This window comes from Limulus polyphemus, unplaced genomic scaffold, assembly GCF_000517525.1.
Source record: "Limulus polyphemus unplaced genomic scaffold, Limulus_polyphemus-2.1.2 Scaffold3552, whole genome shotgun sequence".
In the NCBI taxonomy this organism is placed as follows: domain Eukaryota; kingdom Metazoa; phylum Arthropoda; class Merostomata; order Xiphosura; family Limulidae; genus Limulus; species Limulus polyphemus.
Window position 1 is genome coordinate 249 of NW_013669162.1, and position 23,254 is coordinate 23,502.

General features: G+C 32.7%; 1 protein-coding gene across 7 annotated transcripts in view; it reads left to right on the forward strand.

Annotated features, from left to right (window-relative positions):
- Positions 1-352: 352 nt before the first annotated feature.
- LOC106469574 (ras-related protein Rab-21-like) overlaps positions 353-23,254 on the forward strand; it is a 30,797-nt gene continuing 7,895 nt past the window's right edge. Inside the window, exons 1-6 of one of the 7 annotated variants that reach the window (XM_013930076.2) lie at positions 353-387; positions 2,444-2,595; positions 17,476-17,535; positions 19,845-19,952; positions 21,301-21,419; positions 22,293-22,381. In XM_013930076.2, the coding sequence (XP_013785530.1) occupies positions 2,470-2,595; positions 17,476-17,535; positions 19,845-19,952; positions 21,301-21,419; positions 22,293-22,381 (502 nt within the window). In that variant the 5' untranslated portion in view covers positions 353-387; positions 2,444-2,469. The other 6 variants (XM_022398132.1, XM_022398134.1, XM_022398135.1 and 3 more) reach the window with 6 other exon arrangements.

Here is a 23,254-nt window from a genome sequence, read left to right on the forward strand (position 1 = left end):
GGACAGTTGACAGCAGCCGACAGACACAACTATAGAGCACTGGTAGAGGCTCTGGAACAAACATTTTTGTTGTTACTCGAGTACTAGTCGCGTCTGGTAACTTGACTTCTGAGCTGTGGGGGAATACGGGAAGAAGGGAACCTTTGATTCAATTTTAAATATTTTATTCGGGCAGTGAAATTTCGGTGGCCCACTCAGAATATCTGTGGCCCCCTAATTTTCCGTTATTCACGTGTGTCCCGTGAGAAATATGGCGTGGCGACGTTGAGAACCACTGTTATATATGAATATGAAATACTAGTATTACATGTACTGTTCGATTATTCCAATATACACTTAATAACAGCGTTTCTCCTTTTCTCATATCCGTTCGGTTCGGGTATTCGGGTAAGTGCTCACGTCGGAATTTACTTGTATTTGATCTATAGTATCGTGGTACAGTAAAAGTAAATAATTTTCAGCTAAAGTTAAAAAAAAAAAGATGGTCAAAACATAGGATGATAAGAAAACTTATAGTTTTTAAAATAACAAAGTATTGTTACTAAGTACTGTGCTATTGCATATTGCAATGCTAGGCATTTCGACTCAAGCCAAGGCTTTTCACATCTGTAACGTACTGATTTACTCAGTCTAACTAATCTTAGGTTTGCCTTAATGTTATTGTTGAGTGTTAGTGTACATTTTCATAATAGTTACTAAAACTGCAAATAATATTAGTTAGTAACAGGACTACAAATTAAGATCATAATTTAAAATTTTGATCAAGCTAGTTAACTGAAAAGCCCGAGACAAGGGTTGATAACATTAATGATTAACATCGAAGCTGCATTGTCACGGGCAGTGAAGATTTATAAAAATATAAGAACTTCTTAGAAAGAAGACAGTATAGAATCTGCGACTATTCCATTGTATTCTTCAAATACACTTGAGTTGAGTATAGTTTATAGCTAGTGTATAATTTTATGGTAAGAACACGACGTTAGTAATAGTAATAAAGGTACTAGAATTTCTTGATAATTTAGGCTCTTAACTCTTAAAGTTAAACTATGACATACATACCCCAAAATATAACAAATCATTTGAAAATTACTGTTTGCTAATTTCATTTACAATTTTCAAGAGTGGTGATGGTATCAGATTATGTAAATAATATTATTAACTATATTAATATTTATTACAGTAGTAGTAACTAATGCAAATAATAATATTAATGTCTGATTAGATAATAGTAAATTGGCAAATAATGATTTATTTTATAAGCATAGTTAAAATTATGTTATGTAGAGAACATACTTCATCAAGTTCATGTTTCAACAGAACATTGGTCTATCTTCTTCAAGTTCAGGTATATAATATACACTGAAAAATATACCTGATATAATATACTTAAATTAAAAAGACAGACCAATGTTCTATTGAAACACAGTATATTTTTTACTGTACACAAGTAATGTCTGATTAACAAAATGAGGTGATTGACTTATCACCAAAGAGTCAAAAAATCTTTACTAATGTCTTTACTATTGAAGGGTAAGTGAAGATTCTTAGTCTATACAATGTATTCATATAAAGTATGTGGAAAAAATAATAATAGAAAAATTACAATCAGATTTTTAAAAAAGCATTTAATTTACTCTATTTCTTATTTAAATTTTTTCAGTTTAGTTTGAGATTTTTTTCTCTCCCAAGAGGTTGTAAAGATAAATATATTGCTTTTGTATTATTATGCATGCCATCCACTCATCAATCAGAAGTATAGCAATTAAATAGTTAACTTTTATATTCCCCAGTATAAAATAAAGTGTAATGAGTATTATTTTATCCATATCTTTGGGTTTATTCAAAAATTTGTGTTTTTGTCTGTTATTTTTGGTGTTCATTAGTAATTCAATATATTTATTCTCGATATGTTTTATTCAATGATGTTTATGTTTAACTGATAAGCCTATTCAGAACTAAATACTATTGGTTACAAAAAGAGCTTATACTGTCACTGACTTTTGTTCATGTTTTTTCAGTTTATGAGTTTTTATTTGAATCCTGACTAGAATGTCATTATTGTAACAACAACAAAAAAATATGTCAAGGTAACTTAAATTAATTTCTTTGATTTTTATGCATTGTGCAAGTACATATGTTTATTAAATCAGTTTGTGATGTATTCCTCAGTAAAACAGCATGTACTATAGGTTTTTGTATGTGCAATATATTTACAGTAAGTCTTCTAGGATGCAATCTGTATGTATGTTGGTACATGAAATAATGCTGTAGGCCTAATATATTTTTAAAAATCACTGAAATCTCTTTCTTATAAGTTCATCTCTTTCAAGTAAGTATATGTTACACATGTAAGCCTTTCAGTTTTAAATTACATCATTTACAGATGTGTCTGGAGTACTCAGTTTGGTTGTTATTTTATGAAATATTATTCTGTTGGTTACAGATTTTTAAGGTTTACTACAAAAAGATATGGCAGGTGGTCGTAGCCATTCTTTCAAAGTGGTATTGCTGGGAGAAGGATGTGTTGGTAAAACATCATTAGTTTTGCAGTACGTGGAAAACAAGTTCAGTGATAAACATTTTAGTACACTTCAGGTACATCATTTTCTAAATTAATTATAATTTGTATGTATAAGGTATGTTACTTTAATCAACAGGTGTTTTTAAGCTTGAAGTAAGGAACTGTTCTTAGGTTATAAAAAGTTTGTAATCTGAGTTTTCATTGTACTTACATTTAGGGTTTTTGTTTATTTTAATGTAACAAAATCATTGTATTTCCATTATTATATCAAATATACAAGTACAATGTAATTAAGATCATATTTTGAATATACCTTTGATAATGATTAATTTCAAAAAGGAAAATTTAGAAAGTAAATGTAATAATTTATTTCTTATTGATAGTTTCATTTGTATTATATGAACAAATTTTTACATGGAGTGGTATACATAGGAGATATAAGGTAATGCGAGATAACATATTTTTTGAGGCAGTAAGAAAACCTAAATTTGATAATGAAATATTTTATAACTACAGGTTTTACTCTTTCTAGAAACTTACCGTAAGATGTACATAATTATTGTAGTTTTTTTTTTTCTGGGTATCAAATTTTGGACATTGTAATTGTACTATATGAGGCAACTAAATCTTCAATTGAATTTAAAACATATACTGGTTATATGACTATAGAGAAATACAAAAATCTGAGAATTTTATTTAATATAACATTTGTCATTCACTTGTGATGATTAAAAATGAGTGTTATCTTAAAATACTGATGTTACAGTTGCACTTCAATAATGTCATGAGAAGCACTCAAAGTGCCACATTACAGTGTAGCTGTAGTTATGAGTTCTTATGTATTCAAAAATTCATTTGCTTGCAAGGAATTTGAAGATAGTTCTAAACATCTGAAGATTTATCAGGCCTGGTGTTGTCAGGTTTCGTTTTTCTGTTCTTAACAAAAACTGTTTGACAATGTTTGAATAGTAATGTAATATTATACGCCACTTACATGGAAAATTTTATGTTTTGGTTTGTATAATTGCCCATTAATTAAACACAAGTTGTATTACAAAAACACACACACACTACCAAAATACTATATGTAGTAGCTGCTTGTTTTGTGTTATGATAAAACCTGGGGGGTGAGGTGGGGGTGGTCATTTAGCAGCTGTATTTCTTCTATAAAATGTCTTGTTACAGTTTATCTTTCTGTATAGCATCCATATGACAGCTATAGTTGAATTATTAACTTGATTAATATAATACATTTACTGTGAGCATCAATTACATTAATTAGTGTCATGGAAATAATCAACTTAATTATAATTAAATTGTTTAATGTAACAAAACTATTCAACTAATCAAAATATTGTCACTGTAATTTTTCATTGTTATCTTCTTGATTAATTCAGGTTTATTCATCTTAATCACTAGAATTATGACTAATGAAAATAATTAACTATTCAAAATAAGGGTTTGTGATTATTATCATATCTGATTTCTCATTATAATGTTTTGATTAATTCAAGTTTGTTCAGCTTTGGGTCAATAAGACCTGGTAATTAGGGATGTTGTCTTATTATTTAAAGGTCTTGTATTTTATTTCTTGTTATCAAACTTGCCCATCCTTTCAGCCACAGGGGCATTATATTTATTTCCTTGTTTATAAGTTATGGTAGATGTAATAAGGCAACCACCAACTTTTTGGGAGACTTGGTGTTAAGTGAAGTGTAAATTTACCGAGTTTTGTTTTTTACATTGTGCTATGTTTGTAAACTATAGCTGCAAAACTTTATTTTTTTAATGTTGAATAAGGTGTAAAATTACTGGTTTTACATTGTAATTTATAATTTGCATAACTGTTTTGTTTAATGTTTGTAATACCATACCTCTAACTTTCCTGAATTTGTATCCCAGTGAAAGCTGTGACGGGCACTCGCATGTCTGGAATTGGTAACTCTGAGTGTGGAGCAAACACTTGCAAGGCAGTATTCTTTATACACTCAGTCATGCCAATTTTATAACCATGTGATAATTTACAAATGAAAATATAATAAGTGATTTTCGCTATGATATCTTACCTACCTCACAAAATAGCTTTTCTCAATCAGTACTGCTCTCTATCAGTGCAAATTTTCAACGCTCGCCACTAGCCTTCCACTTCTGGATATCTACCTTGACAGTTAAATGATTATGCAGCAGCTCTCCACCAATAGGAGCGTGTTATACTTGCCGCGGGTTTCCCAGTCGGCAAGAAATGTCCATGTTCATGCAACCTTCACTACCACACAAGGAATACTCTGTCATGTCTGCTCCTGGGGTGTCTGAGAGGGAGAGCAAGAATTTGAACAGCCTATCCCCCCCTCCTAATATGCTTCCCAGTCACAAGTGATTGATATCAGGGGATTTACCCAGACCTCCTTCACCCTTTGTGGAATCCATTAATCAGGTTTGTGCTGTCTTATCCTTATCTCTTGTTTCCTATGATTCTCAGCCTGCCCTCCTTGGTGAAGTATCTATGGGCCAGTATTCAGTGTTCCTTCCCTCACCTGATGTTGGGGTTCATGCTCAGCATTTTGGGGATCAACTTCAGTTGGAGGGTTAATATGCCTTGTCTGCCTCGTACGTCTGAAGATCATGCTTATGCATTTTACAGATCTTTCTTCCCTTATCTTGATTCCCAATGTTTGAAATCTCTCATTACATTACGGGGATGAACCATAATGCATTGGTGATTTTCTCAAACCCCAATTTTCCTGTCTCAGACTGATGTTGTCCACAATTCTGCTTACATTATTGACTGTTTAACTGCTGGCTCCGGCAATCCACTTGTCTTCTGAAGGGTTTTCAGATGATGTTTGCGATCTTCTGTTTACTACAATGGCATGCTTTTCATTTTCAGCTCTGGCTCTTCAGAACTGGCTGATATGCTGTTGGGACTGGGTTGGGATGTCATTCTTTCTTGAGTATGTTTACCCACTATTTTCCTATGTGATTTGCACATGGCACCTTTTTTACGTAAAGAGTTGTTTGGGGGCTTTCCTGACTCATTGGAAATCGAAAGTTGAGTCTGCTCATCTACATAATTCATTATCCTCATTAACTTCCTGTTTATCCCAACCTCCTCTTACTGTTTCTGTGTCTTGCCCTTCCCTGTCCAACCCTTTGCTGGTCACGGCTTCTCATCCTTCATCCATTTGCAGTCAAGTTGTTACTCGAAGGCATTTGATATTACTACAGCATCTGTGACTTGGCCCCAGAGTTGGGGCCAGGCTCTTCCATGTTTGTTATTTGTGGACACCATTTACAATGAGTCCTACAGGTTCTTTCATTCTCCTCCTCCCCCCATTGTCTCCTTATCCCATTGCCTTCCCCCCACCAAGGGATCCTGTTTTTCACCAGCACCTATAGGAGGCAGTTCAGGACTTACTTCAGAAAGAGGCCATAGAACTTGGGGAACCTTCTCAGCTGGGGTTTTTTCTCATCTGTTCATTGTACTCAATAAGACTAGAGATTGGCAAATGGTTATAGATTTATCATCCCTATACCATTTCCTGGTCATAACCAAATTCATGATGGACTCTTACTTAATCCTTTGGTGGATTTTCACTCTCGGAATGTGGATGGTGAAGGTTGTCATGTTGGATGCCTATCTACACATTACTATCTACAAGGCTTCCCAGCATTTCCTCTGTTTTGTTTATCAGGGGTGTATTTACCAGTTTCGAGCTCTACTATTTGGCCTGGCCTCGGCTCCTTATACATTCTGCTTAGTAGACTGCTCGTTCACTTGACTGCTTCATGCCAGAAGCCTTCATTTCCACCATTTCCTGGACAACTGGCTACTTTTGGCTTCCTCTCTGGTCAAATTTGCTGTTCATACTCAGTTTCTTCTTCAAGAGGCTGCCAGAGTAGGTTGGCTCATCAAAGTGGAAAAGTCGTTTCTCACACCCACACAATATCTGATTCATCTGAGTGTGTTCTTCTTCCTTTCTTTTATGGGATATGGATTGTCTCATTCACAGTCTATCAGCCTCTCCATATCCTACTGCACAAGAGACCTATCTTTTTTTGGGACATTGTGCTCTGCTTCACTTTTTGTGAGATGTTTCGGGGCATTCTGTGATGGTCCACTCAGATAATTCCAGGCAAGGAGGTACCCAATCATGAGATCTTCATTTCCAAATGTTGAATTTCTTCTAATGAGTTCACAATCATCACATCAGATTGTTAGCGTGTCATATTCCGGGTGCCATGAATCTGGTCGTGGACTGATTATCTCAGCCCAACAAGATTCTCTCGACAGAGTGGTGTTTTGTGAGTTGTGTGCTCATTGTGGTATTCCAGATGTGGATGTGTTTGCTACACATCTCAATGTGCAACTATATATATATATATATATATATATATATATTGCAGTTTGCTCCTCAGGCTGAGATGTGGTTCCCAGGGGGTCAGATGTTGGTTGTAGATGGTTCAGCTAAATAAGTTCTCATGTGTGTAATAGCCAGTATCCCTCCTCTTGCTGCAAACTGGATGAAAAATGCCCAATACCACCAGGTTTTGGATTGAAGATGCACCCCAGGTTTGCTGTCCCTCTTCCTACTATGGACTGGAAGAAACATACCCAATGCTGCCTGGTTTTGTACCAGAGATGTCATCCCACTGGGAATTTCCACCATCCTACCATCTGCTGGATGTTGGTTTGTGGTGGATCAGGTGTTGATTAGGTTGGAAATGCAGGCAAGTGAAGAAGCTTGTCTTCCCTACCAATTCCTGTTTCAAGGTGAAGAAGTAGGTGATCTTCTGCCTACTGCGAAACTGATTTACAATTCCAGATGCTGCCAGGTATTAGATGAGATCGAACTATCACTGTAGTCTTTTGCACCCTAGCCACTTGACACCTAGCAGTCACATTAATAGATAATATGTTTTATGGGATTCCTTCATGTTTTTCCACCTTTTATGTTCATGACACAGTCATAAAAAAGCAAAGAGTATACCTGGATCAGATATGGTACAGTCTCCTGCTGAGGTGTGATATTTTATTTTTTAGTTCCACACTTCATGGTCTCTCTTTGGATGCTTCTTATAAAGGGGGATAATTTTTTTCCAGCCCTCCATCAGTTCAGTGTGGGATTCTAGCTATTTTGTGAGAAGAGGTAGGATATCATATTGGAAGTTAACATTTTCCTAAACTTAAAATGTATTTCCAATGTGAAGAGTGTGCTGGTTATGATAAGGGTTGTGTTGTGCTTCTTTTGATGGAGAGCGGCTACATAATCATTTACATGTGGATATACAGAAGTGGGGGTGGAAGGCTAGTGGTGAGCATTGAAAATTTGTGCTAGTGGTGGGCAGTACTAATCGAGAAAAGCTATTTTGTGAGACAAGGTAGGTATCTATCAGAAATACATTTTCATTATAGGAATATGTTAACCTTTCAGTAATCAATAACAAAATACAATAAATTAATATAGTATAAAATTATGGAAATACTAATTGTTTTTTCAGGTAACAAAACAAACATGACCTTATAAATTTTCTTTTTTACATTGCACCTTGTATTGTACAGAATAATATTATAAAAACATGCTTCATGAGTGATTATGTATAAAAAAAAAAAAAAAAAGACTATGATTGCAGTATAGTTTTCTTAAGGCCTGGGGGTAAAAAATTTGTTTGTAGTGACTCAACTGATCCTGTTATTTCGTAATGTAACTGTCTACAGAAAGTAACTTTGATCAGAACTAATTTGAAATTATGTCAGGCAAAAAGATGACATTGTAATTAATTTTTTTACTTTTGAATTGAAAAACTTTTTGAAAATTATAAAACTTTTACAGTACACAATATGATTCACACAACTTACTTGCAGTTCCTTGTTAAGACACTGGTGGGGCCTGGGCAATGTATAAACTAGTGGACCTCACCTGCTTTTAAAAAAATACCATACAATTTGAATAACTAAATTCATTAGAGATAAAAAGAATAAGGAAATAAAAATGAAAAAAAATGAATTATAAAAACTGGTTTATTATTATTATTTCATGATACACTTCCTATTTTATTATTTATCATACTTACAATTTTTTTGTGACTTTTACTCTTGCAAATTTATCAATTATATTGGTAAAGTTGATCAGTTTCAAAATGTCTTTCTCAACTGACATTAATATAAAAGCATTAAAGTGTTGTTCTTACATTGTTGAATGTAACTGACTGTATGCACTTCAGTTTTGAGAAGGAACACTCTCCTTCAGTCACAGACACATAATGTCAGGTACATGCAAAGGGCTATGTCACATTTAAATAGACCAAGACTGTTTCTTTCACGTAACAATTTGCTGCAGTATGCACAATTTAGGATTTCTTTGCTCTCCTTCTTGTCATTGCCAATACAACTGCTGTTGGTACTGTTGCTGAGAAAATATGTTATCACCAAACTCTGGAATGCCAGAGCTTCATGTGGGAAACTGTTTTCCAAATCATCTGGGTATGATTGTTGTAAAATAGGTGCATTTTTGTGAAGCGGTTCAATTTTTATGGATGCAAAGTCATTCAGAAGTCCAAATTTGTTGATCAGTGAAGCATACTGTAAACAATTGACAAGAGTATCAATGATAGTGTTGAATGTTTCAATATGATACTTTTTGTGACCTTCTAGAACAGCATGTGGACTTTTAGATATACTTTTTGTGACTTTCTAGAACAGCATGTGGACTCTTAGATATATCAAAAATACTTTATATTTGTGGGAGGGTTTTTATAATTACTGTCAGGCATGACTGTCTCAGTGGCTGCTTCTGTGTTCTCATCTCTAAGACTGTCAACATATTTCTTGAGTGACTTAAGTGTGTTCATTGGGTTGCATTTCCTAAGTTCACTGTACTTGACTGCAAACACACTCATTTTATTAAATTGGACTAAAATCCTACTCCAAAGGATACCTAAGATGACATTCTCCAACTTTCTCATTTTCATAGCAAGTGATTTTGCTTGATGGGAAGTGTCGGCTTTTTCATCTCATTTTCTCTAGACACTAAAGAATGTTGCTGTAGTTAATCTGTAAAGCTTAGACAGCATTAGCATGACTGGACCACCAAATGTCTCCCAGTTTCTACAGAGCAAGTGCTCTTCTTTTGTCATTTGGTTTAAGTTGGTTGAGAAGCAGTCACCAACGATGTGTAAAAGCCGAAAAAAAAATGTTACATCATCTGAACCATAGTAAAAAAAATTCACAGCAAATAAGCAGACATTCACAGTTCATTGGCCAACAAGATTTATGGAATGAGCAGTGTGTGTGTACATGTTCTGCCAGTTAGTTAACATTTTGAATACCTGTCTTCACGCCCATGTATTTCCCAGACATATTACTTGCATTATCGTACATCTGACCACGACAGTCTTTGACTGGTATCTTGTGATCTTCCAGGGTATTAATAGTCATATTAGCTAATGATTTATCTGTGTGCATATGTATAGGCAAAAATTTCAAAAACCTCTTTAGTGGTCCACCACTGATTTTATCAGCATAATGAATTGCAGTAGTCAACTGGTCAACATGACTTATGTCAGGTGTGAAATGCACACCTATCAAAAAATACTTTACTGATTTCCTTCATGACTACAATCTGTAACTTGAAGTCCATCAAATTAATAAATTCTTCACAGATAGTGAATGACAGGTGATAAGGGTTAACTTTACCTTACTTACCATACTTTTCAATGTGTGCAGCTAAGAATGGCTATAAGCTCAGGCAAATCAAGATAGTTCTCATTGGTTGGAGAACCAAACTTTTCTACACTGCCACGGACTGACATACCACATTCAAAATGTGTTTAACTACAGCAATGATGTGTTTCAAAACTCCATACCACTATTTTTTTTTTGACAGTGGACTCTTTTTCTAATTTGGTGTTGATGTGGCCTTCTATATGGCATCTTTGTAAATATACCTTCACATTTTGTTGGTGTTCATCACTGTTTTCATACTGTGTGAGATGCTATGATGCATGTTTCCAATCACTGAATCAAGTGTCGGACAAGGCAGACTGTGATACAACAAACAGGAGGTAGTGAAAACAGTAAATATTCCCTTCAGAAGGAGAATATATAAAGTAGTCTCTCATAAAAGTCTTGTCAGTTTTCATCACATGCACCAACATATCCCTAGTTAAAGAATGCTTGACTCCAGCAGCATTGCCCGTCTCTGAAGCACAGTAATTTCCATTCAGGTTGCTACATATTTTGGGATCTCGTTGACACCAATATCCCTGCAATAAAGTCTTAATTTCTTTAGGCCACAATGCAGGATCAGCAGATCCTTGCAAAGAAGATGATTATCTCCCACAACTACAGCTCCAGGTTTAGCATTTACAGCAGACACACGCATGTCTTCCTCTTCACCCGGGGTGGGGCTGTATACTTCAGTCTGCTTTGGGTCAGAATAAATTTCTTCTGTTGCCTCACATCTGCCTCACTTTCAGGTATGTAAGCATCGTCATGGGATGATGATGATCTAGTTTTGTTTCTAGAATGTGACCAAAATTGTTTAGCTGGTTTTGAAGTTGTGTCTTGTTCTTGCCTCTTAATAATTTCTTTTGAGACATTCAGACTTGTACTTTTTGTAGGTGGGAACATATTGTTAATGTTGACTGAGGACTGTTAGCCTTAACCCTAAAAGTGAAAAATAGTTCAGCTATTTATTATTTGATACTAAATTCACACAAAAGTAAACCTTTTATTTTCTTTGGGGAAAAATAAAACTGTTCAACTAGTAACTGAATTATGCCATATAGTAAACCAATTTGATCATGTAACCTACCTTTTCTTAACCTTCCAATAAATTAGTTCTAGAATTATTATCTCATTCCTTTCCTTCATAAGACTTTCTAATTACACCTATAATAAACTGATAAAACTCACACTTCACTAGCTACAAGATTTTTACTTTCAAAAATAATTTGGTCTTCACCTGTCTATTCCTCTACAACAAATCATGCAACTCACAAGTCAATATTCATACTTCCCCTACTTTACTGTGCTTATGACTAGTTGTACAGCAGTCTTGAGAAACATAGAGCATTGTGATTGGTTAAATGGCTCTAATTTCCTTTTCTGTTTTTTTATTAATAATAAACAAAATGATGATGTTGTAGTGAAGCTGAAGGAATCAATGAAGTTGATGATTAATTTAATTATAAACGAGCAAACTGTGACTCCAAAAAACAAATGCAACTATTGAGGAATTGTATCTGCAATAAAATATAGTTAACTAAAACAAAAACAAATTTCTCTAATAAAAATTTCTTAAAATGAAATTAATAAAATTACAAATTTAGAATGAAGTGTAAAAGAATTTAAATTATTTTTTAAGTTAAATAAATCAAGGATGCTTCTTCCACTTCCACCTCTGACCACATCACTCTCTCTCTTGTGTGTGAATATGGTGGGCCCCTGATGGCTGTAGGCCCTGGCCAACTGCGTCTTTTGCACATTGGACAAAACAATACTGCTTACTTGAGTGTCATCATGTTTGCTTTAGGAGACTTAGCTAATTATTATAATTACTAATCTTAATAAATAAATAAATTAATTAATATATTGAATTCTAGCTGCAGTACCTGTCCCCTGTACAGAAGTTATGTAAATTCATGATTAATGGAAGGTTATCTTAGGACATGAAAAGTTGTTTCCCTTATATGTGATTGTAAAATATGCAAAAACACCTATAAAAACTGCAAAACACACAATGTGAAACTGCAAATTTGCATGTATCTCTGCATGGACCCAACAAACCTTCATACCAAATTTGGTGAAGGTCCATCAACAGGGGGCAAAGTAGTGGTAAAAAAAATGCAAAACTGAAAATTTGTATGTATCTTCCCATGGACCCAATGAACCTCCCTACCAAATTTGGTGAAAATCCATCCATAGAAGATGAGGTAGTGGTAAAAAAATGCTCATACAAACCACAAAAAGTAAAACTGAAAATTTGTATGTACCCCTGCATGGACCTTATGAACCTCCATACCAATTTTGGTGAAGATCCATCCATGCCCTGCAAAGTAGTTACATGGACAGATAACAGACAGAACATTTATATTTATATAGATATCAGATTTTAAGTACATATTAATGGTATTTAGTATATTATAATTTATATTTTAAATGTTCAAAATATTTTATATTACATGTTCACAGTATTTTATTTTCAATTCATGTATATGCTATTACTGATTTTGAGTTTCACCAGTATTAGTTATACATTTTTTCAATGGTGATTTGATACATATATTTTACTGTTAAATAGTGTTCTATTAATATTGTGGGATATTATAAAGCTTTGGTGCTAGATACCAGTAACATTTTCTAAAATATTTCTTTTCTTATGTTGCAAATTTCCAATTTCTTCAGCTCTTGTCTAATGTATTGGTTATATTTTTTACCAATTGTATGTATCTTTCCCAAATGTATTTAATGTTTTATAGATATATAATTTATGTAATAAATGCCTATTAAAATATGTATATAGGTAGTTGTGTTTTATTTTATAGTTATTAGAGCTGAATAATTAACTCAATCGGTATAATCAATTACCAGTATAAAATAATCAACTAATTTAAATCAGTGTTTTCCATTATTACAGTTTTAGGTATTCCAACTATCTAAGTAATTAAATATTGCCTTTATAATTTTTAACTACTATTTTTGATGAATTTGAGATTGTTCTGCTTAATCAGTCAATGTCACAACTCAGGAAAATAATCAACTCATCAAAATTAGTGGTTCCGATTTTTACTGTTTTCAATTATTCCAACTATCAGGGTCTCATGTGAGAATAATTAATTAAAGAAACTATCCTTTTTTGAATAACTGTTTATTAAAGTATCAATCTCTACAATGCTATCCAATTATTTACATACTACTAATAAGTGCTATAGCATTTAGTTCATTATATTTGACAATGTATCTTTCACTTGATGGCATTGCTAAGTAATGAGCTTTCTCATGCTTTTGCATGTTATGACCAGGGAGTGTTCCATTGTTCATATCAGAATTCTTACCAATAGCAGAGTACTTCCTTTGCAGTTGAACATAATTATTGATCTATTTGGCTCTCTGATTCAGTTTTGACTCTAATCCAGTATCTCCTTCACTTAGGGTCTTTCTCAATTCTTATATGGATTAAGCTTAGACTTTTCCTTTGTCTTCAAGATGTGGAACTCTCATGTCTTCTTATTTTCCTGAACAAGAGGATTTTTTCTTTGTGGGAACTTTTTCTTCTCTTGAGTCCCTTGTTGTTCTCAGATGTGCATTCCTTTCAGTGAACTTTGGCTGATCAGTATAGTATGTTCAGATATCCATTGTTTTCTCTTATGTCTCTCCCTCCTTCTTTTAATCTCTTGCTGTTAAGGTGGCTCACTTTATCCAACACAGCTATGAGCATCCCTTTTATTCCCAACCCCACCCAACATACATAAGTTTGGAACCCCTTAGTGGCTATGTGGTAAGTCTTATGGCTTATAACACTCGTATATTGGGATTTCCATACACATTTGTTGTTATCTTGCTCATTCAGCCCCCTTCTTTTTTGTTGTCATGGGTTTTCTCTTCTTCTAGTAACTTATCTCTTTCCATTTTGATTGTTTGGCTATGACCCTCCTATGGGTTATTTCTTCTTGTATTGGTGATAACACTTTTCATTCTCCCATGTAGTTCATCATCTCGTAGCTTCTCTTACCTCTCCCTGTTGATTACCCCTGGATGAGATCTTGCTGGTTGTGATCTTTGTGTCACGATACTTATGCCACATTGTGGTTTAATTTGCTTATGGTTTTAATTTCCCTTCAGTCATCACTCTACAATCCTCACAGAGACTCTAAGTAATGAGTTGATTGTTTCTTTGTTTTTCTTTTAGGTCCTGTAACCACTTTTTATTTCTATATATCTATGTTATGGATATAATGAAATTTGCTGGCTGATGTTGCCTCACAGAGAATACTTCTCTCTGAAAAAGGTGCATAGAGTAGGGCATAAAACAGTGTTCAGTCCATTTGACTCTGCTCAGAGTCTGGTGTTGAGTTTTATTTAAAACTGCTTTCGTAGTATACATATGTATATCTTCCAGGGAAAACAATGTAGACAGCACCAAGTATTATCTATCCCTCATACCTGACTAATACTTCTTGCTGTCCCTATTCGCAATAACTCGTTATATAATCTGTCAGTGTGGGAACTTGCGTAGATATGGTTACTTCTTTTCTGTCCAAGTGTTTCTCTGGCATTCTCCCTTCCTTTTTCTTCTAGTGGAATAAAGGGAGAACCCTTGCTTCCCTATTCCCAAAGCACTGGGGAGGTCCCTTCAGGTTGGTGTAATCCTGCTGGTGGATGGCATCCCTCAACCAGGAGTAGGGCTGAAGTGCTACCAGGAAATGTAGTAAAGTCCACCCGACTGCACTATGAATCAAACCATTCTCAGTGGTTATGCCAGCAAGATTGGATTTTACATTCTTCTTTGAATACAGGTCTAGGATAATTTCTCCCTGCACCTGTTTATTCTTATAAGTATTGCTCCAACGCTTGACTTGTTGCTCTAGCCATACTACACACCCATCCTCTGCCGACAACTGGTTGAGTAATCTCACATTTCATCCATTTATATGACACTTTAGCACCATGCAGAATGCTTTTTTGACAGTACCTTTTATTCTGTCACCTTTATTTGAGGAAAAGCATTCCCTACTCGATAATGATGAGGTCCATTACTGAGTTATGCCCATAGTGGGTCACATGCTTCATTAGTTTTCCCTTTCTGACTAAAAAAGTTAGAAAGGCCTTCATCTTTTTAACTTCTTTATCTACACTGACTCATCCACAATCTTATCAATGTGGTATTCTAGCTCTTAGTTCTGTGGAGAGGTGAGTAGCATTTATCAAGTTAACATTTTTTTTACCTGAAAATGTATTTCAGATAGATAGTCACCTTTCCACAAAACCTCCCACCTTTCCTCCCCACTTCTGCTGTGCTTCTTTTGCCTCATCAAGAATGAGCCTTTGTAGAAACACCAATACTAATGTGGTCTACTGTGCATAGAGGATGTGTTGCTCTCCTATTTGTAGAGGGCTATAGTCTAATGATGTTTATGTCATAGGCTAGAGCAGTACACATTAATACATGTGTTTTGTTCAAGGTTTGTGGCATGCACAATTTTTTTTTTTTTTACAGTGGCACAAGGTAGTAACACTTCTGTGAAGAGGTGAGTATCTATCTGAATACATTATCAGGTAAAGAAAATGTTAATAATGTAGTTTACCAGTATTGTTTTGTATAAACACATATGTACATGTCACAAACCTTTATATTATCTATCCGTGTTATTCTTTGCTTGTTATGGCTTACGATTTTTTATGTATATCTTCTAGGTTGTTAAATACAGGTCTACTAGTTACAACACTATCCTTATGCTAAATGGAAAAATAAAATAATGCTCTTGTGAAGTTTAATACCTCATTATGTTAAGTTACAGTTATTGTGAAAATGGATTATACTTAAGCTTTGCTGTCATTAATTTTTCCCATGAAACACTGTGATATAGTTGTATTAAACATAGCAACCTCTGGACAAGAAGGGACCATTTTTTCCTTCAAGGCTGTCCTTACACACCTACTCTTTACTTTTAAAAAATGTTTGATTTCCTTCTTAAATGCCCCCAGTGGCTCAGCAGCAAGTGGAAACTGGGTTTCAATACCATTTGTGGGCACAGCACAGATAATCCATTATATAGCTTGTGCTTAATTACAAACAAACAAACCCCTCTTAAACTCCTGTAAAGTGTTAGTTTCCACTACTGTCAGTGGCAACTCATTCCATAATCAATTTTCCTGTTAGAAAAATAAAACTAGCTTAACTGGAGCCAGCTTGTCTTTCTCCAAATCATACAAAGCATAAAAAAGAGAAACTGTAATGGTTTGATATACTGACAAGAAACATCCTAGCTTAAACATTAAGCAATAAAATCAATACATGTATTATAAACAGTCGTAAACTTGGTTTTGATCAGTATAAACTTTCATTAGTTGAGTTGCGTCTTTAACTTGTAGAACATTTTTAATATACAAAACAATTTTACCCAAATTAATGCATGAAAAAATTATCTTAATATAATAGACATTTAAATGTTACATTAAACATGGTTGAGTTTTATTGGTAATTTGTTCTTTTATTGGGTAAAACAGATTTGAAGCTTTGCATTAATAAACCTATATTTAAGGGTTTAAGAAATTAAGATAAATGAGTCATTGAAAAGTTAATTATTATTATTATTGCTTTGAACACTAGATAATAATTGATAAGGACTGAGTTTGTGATTGAGGTTTATACGTTTATAAAAAAACATTTGGAATTCATTACATCTTTTTTATTTTCATGTTAAAAAAAACATATACTTAGTACTTAATTTCAGCTTAAATTGGGTTTTAGTTTTCATTCCAAATTATCATTCATATTTCTTCCTCCAACCTAAACTTTCAGAATCAATAAATGATATAGTTTGTATCAAAAAGCCCTTGCTAATAAGTGTATTGTCATGTTTTGAGAGTAGGTAGAGTTCGGTATCATCTTTCTTGTTGTATTATGTTTGCAAAAGTTATGGTTCTTGTTTTTTACATGTTTAACAACCTGAAAATGGTGTTGACTTAATTAGAAATGACCATCTTTTTAACGTCTCTGGTGTTTTATTAGCTTTAACATGTATGAAAATGTAAAGGGTATAACATGATTGATATTACAGTACAGATGTTAATGTAGTCTGTGAAAGACAAAAAGTAAACTTTGCTTTATGCTTGTGTTCATAAATCTTTAGGGAAAGAAATTGGTTTTCTTTACAACATTTTTAACTGTACAGAACCATTTTATTGTTTGTTATACTGAAAAGCAAAGCATTTTTTTTTTCTTTTTTAACAGGCATCATTCTTGAATAAGAGAGTCAACATTGAAGGGAAGCGAGTCAATCTAGCTATTTGGGTAAGAATAGTTTCTTTTAAGCTTGATGTAATTTGTTTTACAAATATTTTCAAAAAGTAAAAAACATCTTTATTTTAAAGCAGCATTGCAACAAACAAGTATTTCAACAATTGAATTCATACTGTTGGAGAAGTTGTTTGAAGATTAATATTACACTTCTTCTGTTATTTGGCTCAAAACAAAAGAAGTATTAAAACAATTGTTTTGGGGGAAAAGTTGCTTGGAAATTAACATTATGTTTTTGGTAAAAAAAATGTGTTTGTGTGTGTGTGTGTGTGTTTGAAAGAAAAAAAAGAACTGTAAATTTAAGTTTGAGAATTTCTAACACAGCCAATTCCTGGCTAGTAAATTGTTAAACTAGGCATTTTCATTTTCTTTCTTAACTTTTCATCTTACTTTCTTTTCTGATCCATTAATCAGTGACTATTTTTCATGAACATGATCCTTGGAGAACTGCATAGTTCAAGATCTTATATCTTGAAGTGATCCAGAAACCTTCATCATCACATTGGTTTATAACTACTTGTATGAGGTTACTGCTGCTGATTTAAGAGTAACAAATCATGTATACTTACCTGAGCTACCATTATCCATTCTTAACACACCATAATTTTTCAAATATAATATGCATTTTATTTCATTAAAATGTATCTAGAAGTTTGGGTATGTATAATATATGGTACCAAATCTAAATATTATTTACAGCCAGTCTAGGCCATCTTTTCTTTCACTATTTTTGAAATAAAATGATTAAGAAGCTAAGTCTTGTGATTTTTAGACTTATTTACTTGCACACTTAGGTTTGGAAATACAAAACTAGTTATCACTACATTATGTTTGATATTCAAAAGTAAAAATCATTTTTAGTGAAACCTTCAAATTCTGAAACCAACTCACTGTCCTTAAATAGTTGGCGCAACTTCTCTACATAGCAAGCGCTAAGGCAAACTTGCTTTTAGTGACTTTACGGATACTCTAACACTTTGACAATATTTATTTGCTAGCTGAGATTGCAGAGGAAGGAAGCATTACTGCGAGCTTGCAATCAGAGATTATATGCACACTTAACATTCTTGTAATCAAAAGGTTACTTTGCCCACAGTATTGCAGAAGTCTTGGTTGGTATTATTTATGTTAATAATACAAATTTGACTCTTTGTTCATGAAGGTTAGAGTGCGTATTATATTTGGAAAATTATGGTAAATTCCTGACCATTTAATGGGGCAGTGCTTTCATAGATAAACTTATGGCGAGAGGATAATGGTACAGCTCTTTCAGAGAAACAATATTCCTATAGTTAGATTGTTAAACAATGTAGAGCCAAAGGACACAACATCTTGAAGAATGGAACTTTCTATGTTGTTCATGAAAACAGAAAAACCTACAAAGGTACTTAGGATAGTAATGTCTGAAACCGCATCCAATCTAGTCTGAAACAATATTCTTCTCCACACATAAAGGATGTGGTTAAGAACGTGATCTCTCTAACCCAAAAAGCCATTGTAATAAACCTGAGCATATCTCCTACTGTTAACAATATAATTAACAAGGATTTGAAGTTAACAAAGGTTCAGTAGCTTTCAGCTACATCTCAAAATCTTTCAGGAGAAAGATGGCTGAAGAAACTGGAATTATATTAAACTTGTATGACTACATGTGAAGTCCTATGTTGAAACTCCTATGGACTTTACAACTATGCTCTGACATTCACATACACTGGAAGGTCTCTGAAATATTTGTCATAATACTTGGTCCAGTGATTTTGTTGTCTCTTGTAGAAGCCTGTTCCAATGGAAGTTGCAGTGTGGGAAATAATCAGTCATTATATTAAGTATGATTGGTGATGAGAAAAGTAGTTTTAAGGGCAGCACAGATCATTGTTCTTATAATGTGCAGTTACCTCACAGTAGTTGTAACAATATAGAACAAAAACCATTAATATGATATATGATAGTGCAATCTGTATTCACTGTTATTCTATGAAAAAAATGGGTCTTTTTTCACAAATCTTTATTTTTCACAAGATAAATGTTTTTACTTACTATATTTACAAGCATTACACATTTTGAGGTTACTTATTTATATCCCAAGCTGTAAAATATTTTTGGACTTTCTTCATCCCTGCTTCTTTCTTATGTGTTTATTAAATAAACCCTTGTTTTTTATTTGTATATTTCCTTTTAAAGATATAACAACAATATCAAATATCATAGTTCATATAAGGATAAAAAAATAAAAAATACAGCACAGTTTAGCATTTTTGTTAATTTTTGTTGTAGTATAGGTAATAATGCATTTTATTCTCCAGGACACGGCTGGTCAGGAGAGATTTCATGCCCTTGGTCCTATTTACTACAGAGACAGTAATGGTGCAGTTTTAGTTTATGATATAACTGATGAGGATTCATTCCAAAAGGTGAACTTTACTAATGCTATATGCATTTATATAATGAATTGGGTACTTATATCAGCTTTAAGAATGTATTCTGTTATTAACAGTGGGGTATTGGAAACCATGTTGACTGTTATAAGTTTTAGAATAAAACATCAAAAAAAGAAATCATTGCTTATTTGTGCATGTTTTGCAGTATAATGAAAGAGAAGTATTGATCATTTCTTGTACGAACAAAATTAGTTATCTTTAATTTGTGATTCTAGTTATAGGTTTGTTGTTTTGAACAAAACAGTAGTGTAATGTGAAAGGTAAGGATACGTATTTAAAAAGTTCTATGCTTACGTAAATATTCAGGTAGATAATAATAATATTTAGAATGAGTGCAAAAATTCAGTAATTAGCCACTCCTAAGTTTAGTGTTGTTGTACAGTAGTTAGTAATTAAACATTCTTGTGCAAAATAAGTGATACAGTGTAATATCTATACCATTTAAAAATATACTTACTAGCATGATGTTTTGGACAAGGTACACCTCTTCATGTTCACAAATATGTAGATGATTAAAAATATACACCAATATGATAAATATTAGAATATAGGGTTGGATAAAAATATATATATACATTATATATAGTACTTGAAAATGGGGGAAAAAAGAGATAATATAAAGTCATGACATTATATTAAGAAAATTAAAAACCAAAAATAATATTAATAAAAACATAAATAATCTTTAATAATTATATAATTAAGCTACAAGTGCATTAGAGTAACAATACTAGGCAGAATAGCAACAATACATAAATAGATTATTTTAACACACTTATTCTGTTCATTAAAATAGAAAGATAGTTGGAGGGGCTTAATTTTAGGCCTAGATAGATGTGTGTGTTGCAGTGAAAAGAGTTGCACTAAGAACACCATGATTTTACCACTTCTAAGCCAGTACAACAGAATGTGTCTGTGCACTCAGAATTGTATTGACAATTTTTCTAACTTGGATTTATTTTATAAGTTTAAGCCTTATGTAGTGTTGAGTGTAAAGTCAGGCATTCCTGCTTTTCTGACATTCAATTGATCATCAAGAGTATAGAAATGTGTGTACGATCATTGGAATAAGTATAACTATCATAGAGATTATAGTTGCTGGATTAGGTACATAATTACTGACTAATGTTATGTCTGAATAAACTGCATGGCTTGTAAGAGTATTTGATTTATGTTGTAACTTTAAATAGTAATTAATTATATTTTCTATCAAAGCAATAGTTTTAGTTTTCAGTCAGATCTAATATTAGCTTTGTTTTTCATATACAGATTTGACAAAGATATACATTTAGACTAAGATCAACTTTTGTAAAAACAATAGGTGAAAATGTGGGTAAAGGAACTACGTAAGATGCTAGGCAGTGATGTATGCCTTTGTATTGCTGGTAATAAGACAGATCTTGAAAAGGATAGAGCAGTTTCTTTGGAGGAAGCAGATGCGTAAGCTAGAATTGTTTTATTTTTTAAATATAAGTTTCATAGTTTTCTCTTCTTTCATTATGTTATATGTAGGAAACTCATTATTTGTTCATGTATTCTTAGAGATGAACTGAAGAAATGTTATTTAGTATTTTATTTACAGCTAATTATTCAATATTGGTATTGTTATGTACTTCTACTTGTAGGTCTTGGAAATGTAAATTATTTTGCATTGTATTTATAGTGCTGTAAATAACTGAAGAGTTGTATGGCCCAGATAGATAATTTTTGTCATAAAGTTAAATTCAAATGAATTTTAAGGTATTGCATCAATATTTGTTGATTTCATCAGGTATTTCTTTCAAGACTTGATAAAAACTTTTACAAAACACAATTTACCAAGAACAGCTAAAATTACACACAAATTAAAAAAATTCGTTTTATCCACTCGTTTTTACCAAATTCAGTTATTTTTTTATTCACTCTTACTATTCTGTTCAATTTAATTGCCAGTATTGTAACATATTGTCACAACATACATGATGACTTCTACATTATGGGACTTTCTTGTATGCAAAAAAAAAAATTTTGTATGTTTATAGTGGTGCTAAACAACTGAAAAATTCTCATATATACTCTATATTTGATGGGGGACAACTAGGTATTCAGTTAAAGTACTAGGAGACTGTGGATAATGTTTTTAGTTTGAGAGTTTAGTAAAAATGGGAATAAAGCCTTTTCCTGGATTTTTTTTTTTTTCAGATTTGGTAGATACAATTTCAGTTTTGAGTTTTAAAACATTTGTACATTTGTTCATTTTTAATATTAACTCGTATTTGATTATATTAACTTTTTATTATTTATTTTAAAATAAATTTTCTGGTTAAATTTCAGATACTCTGCTTCTGTTGGAGCCAAGCATTTTCTGACATCTGCAAAGCTGAATCGGGGCATTGAAGAACTATTTGTTGATCTAACAAAAAGTAAATCAACTACTGTTTCATTTGTAATTTTTTACAATAATAATCCTGTATTGAGTATATTTGTATAAAATTACTTGAATTCACTGCATGTTTATTTTATAATCATGCAATGGATTGTTGCTGCAGTTTAGTGCTATGATGTATAATTGATAACATATTTAACTCTTTTCAGCACTGGCTCGGTCTCTGGGACCAACCTCGTAACCATTTTATGCTTGTTATAGTTTTCATGCTATAACTTTTAAATTAGTAAGTGTATGTTAATGAAATTTGGCAGAGCATCGGTAAACACTACAATGCTTTCATACACAAAATATCAAATCTTTTTATATAGTCTTACGGTTTGTAAAGCAATGTTTTTCTCATGCCTTTTTTTTTTTCACATGTTGTCTATCTATCCAACATGCAAAGTAATTTTCATTTTAAGATTAAAAATACTATGATGCATCAGAAAATTTTCAAATTTCAATGTAAAATCTTTATAATATCCAGATAGTTATCAAACGTTTCTTTTTGTCTCTTTTTTTTTTTCAGTAACGAATCTCTGTACGGGTTTGGTAGATTTGACCAATCTTGTAACCACCGTAAAAAAAAATAAGAAACAATTATACATTATGTCTTTTATGTTCTAGAATGACAACAAATTATAATACAAAAACATAAATGTTTAGACTAAATAGCTTAAATCTCATAATATTATACATTTATATATATTTATAATTTTTATTATATTGACTTTTCAGCCATGTCTGGCTAACAATACAGAAGTTACAATGATGCAGCACATCTGCACTCATGTTACTGTATCCAATAATATAAAACTGACCATTAGTCTTTACAAAGTGACCTGTCTTGGCTGTTTTAGTAGACTAG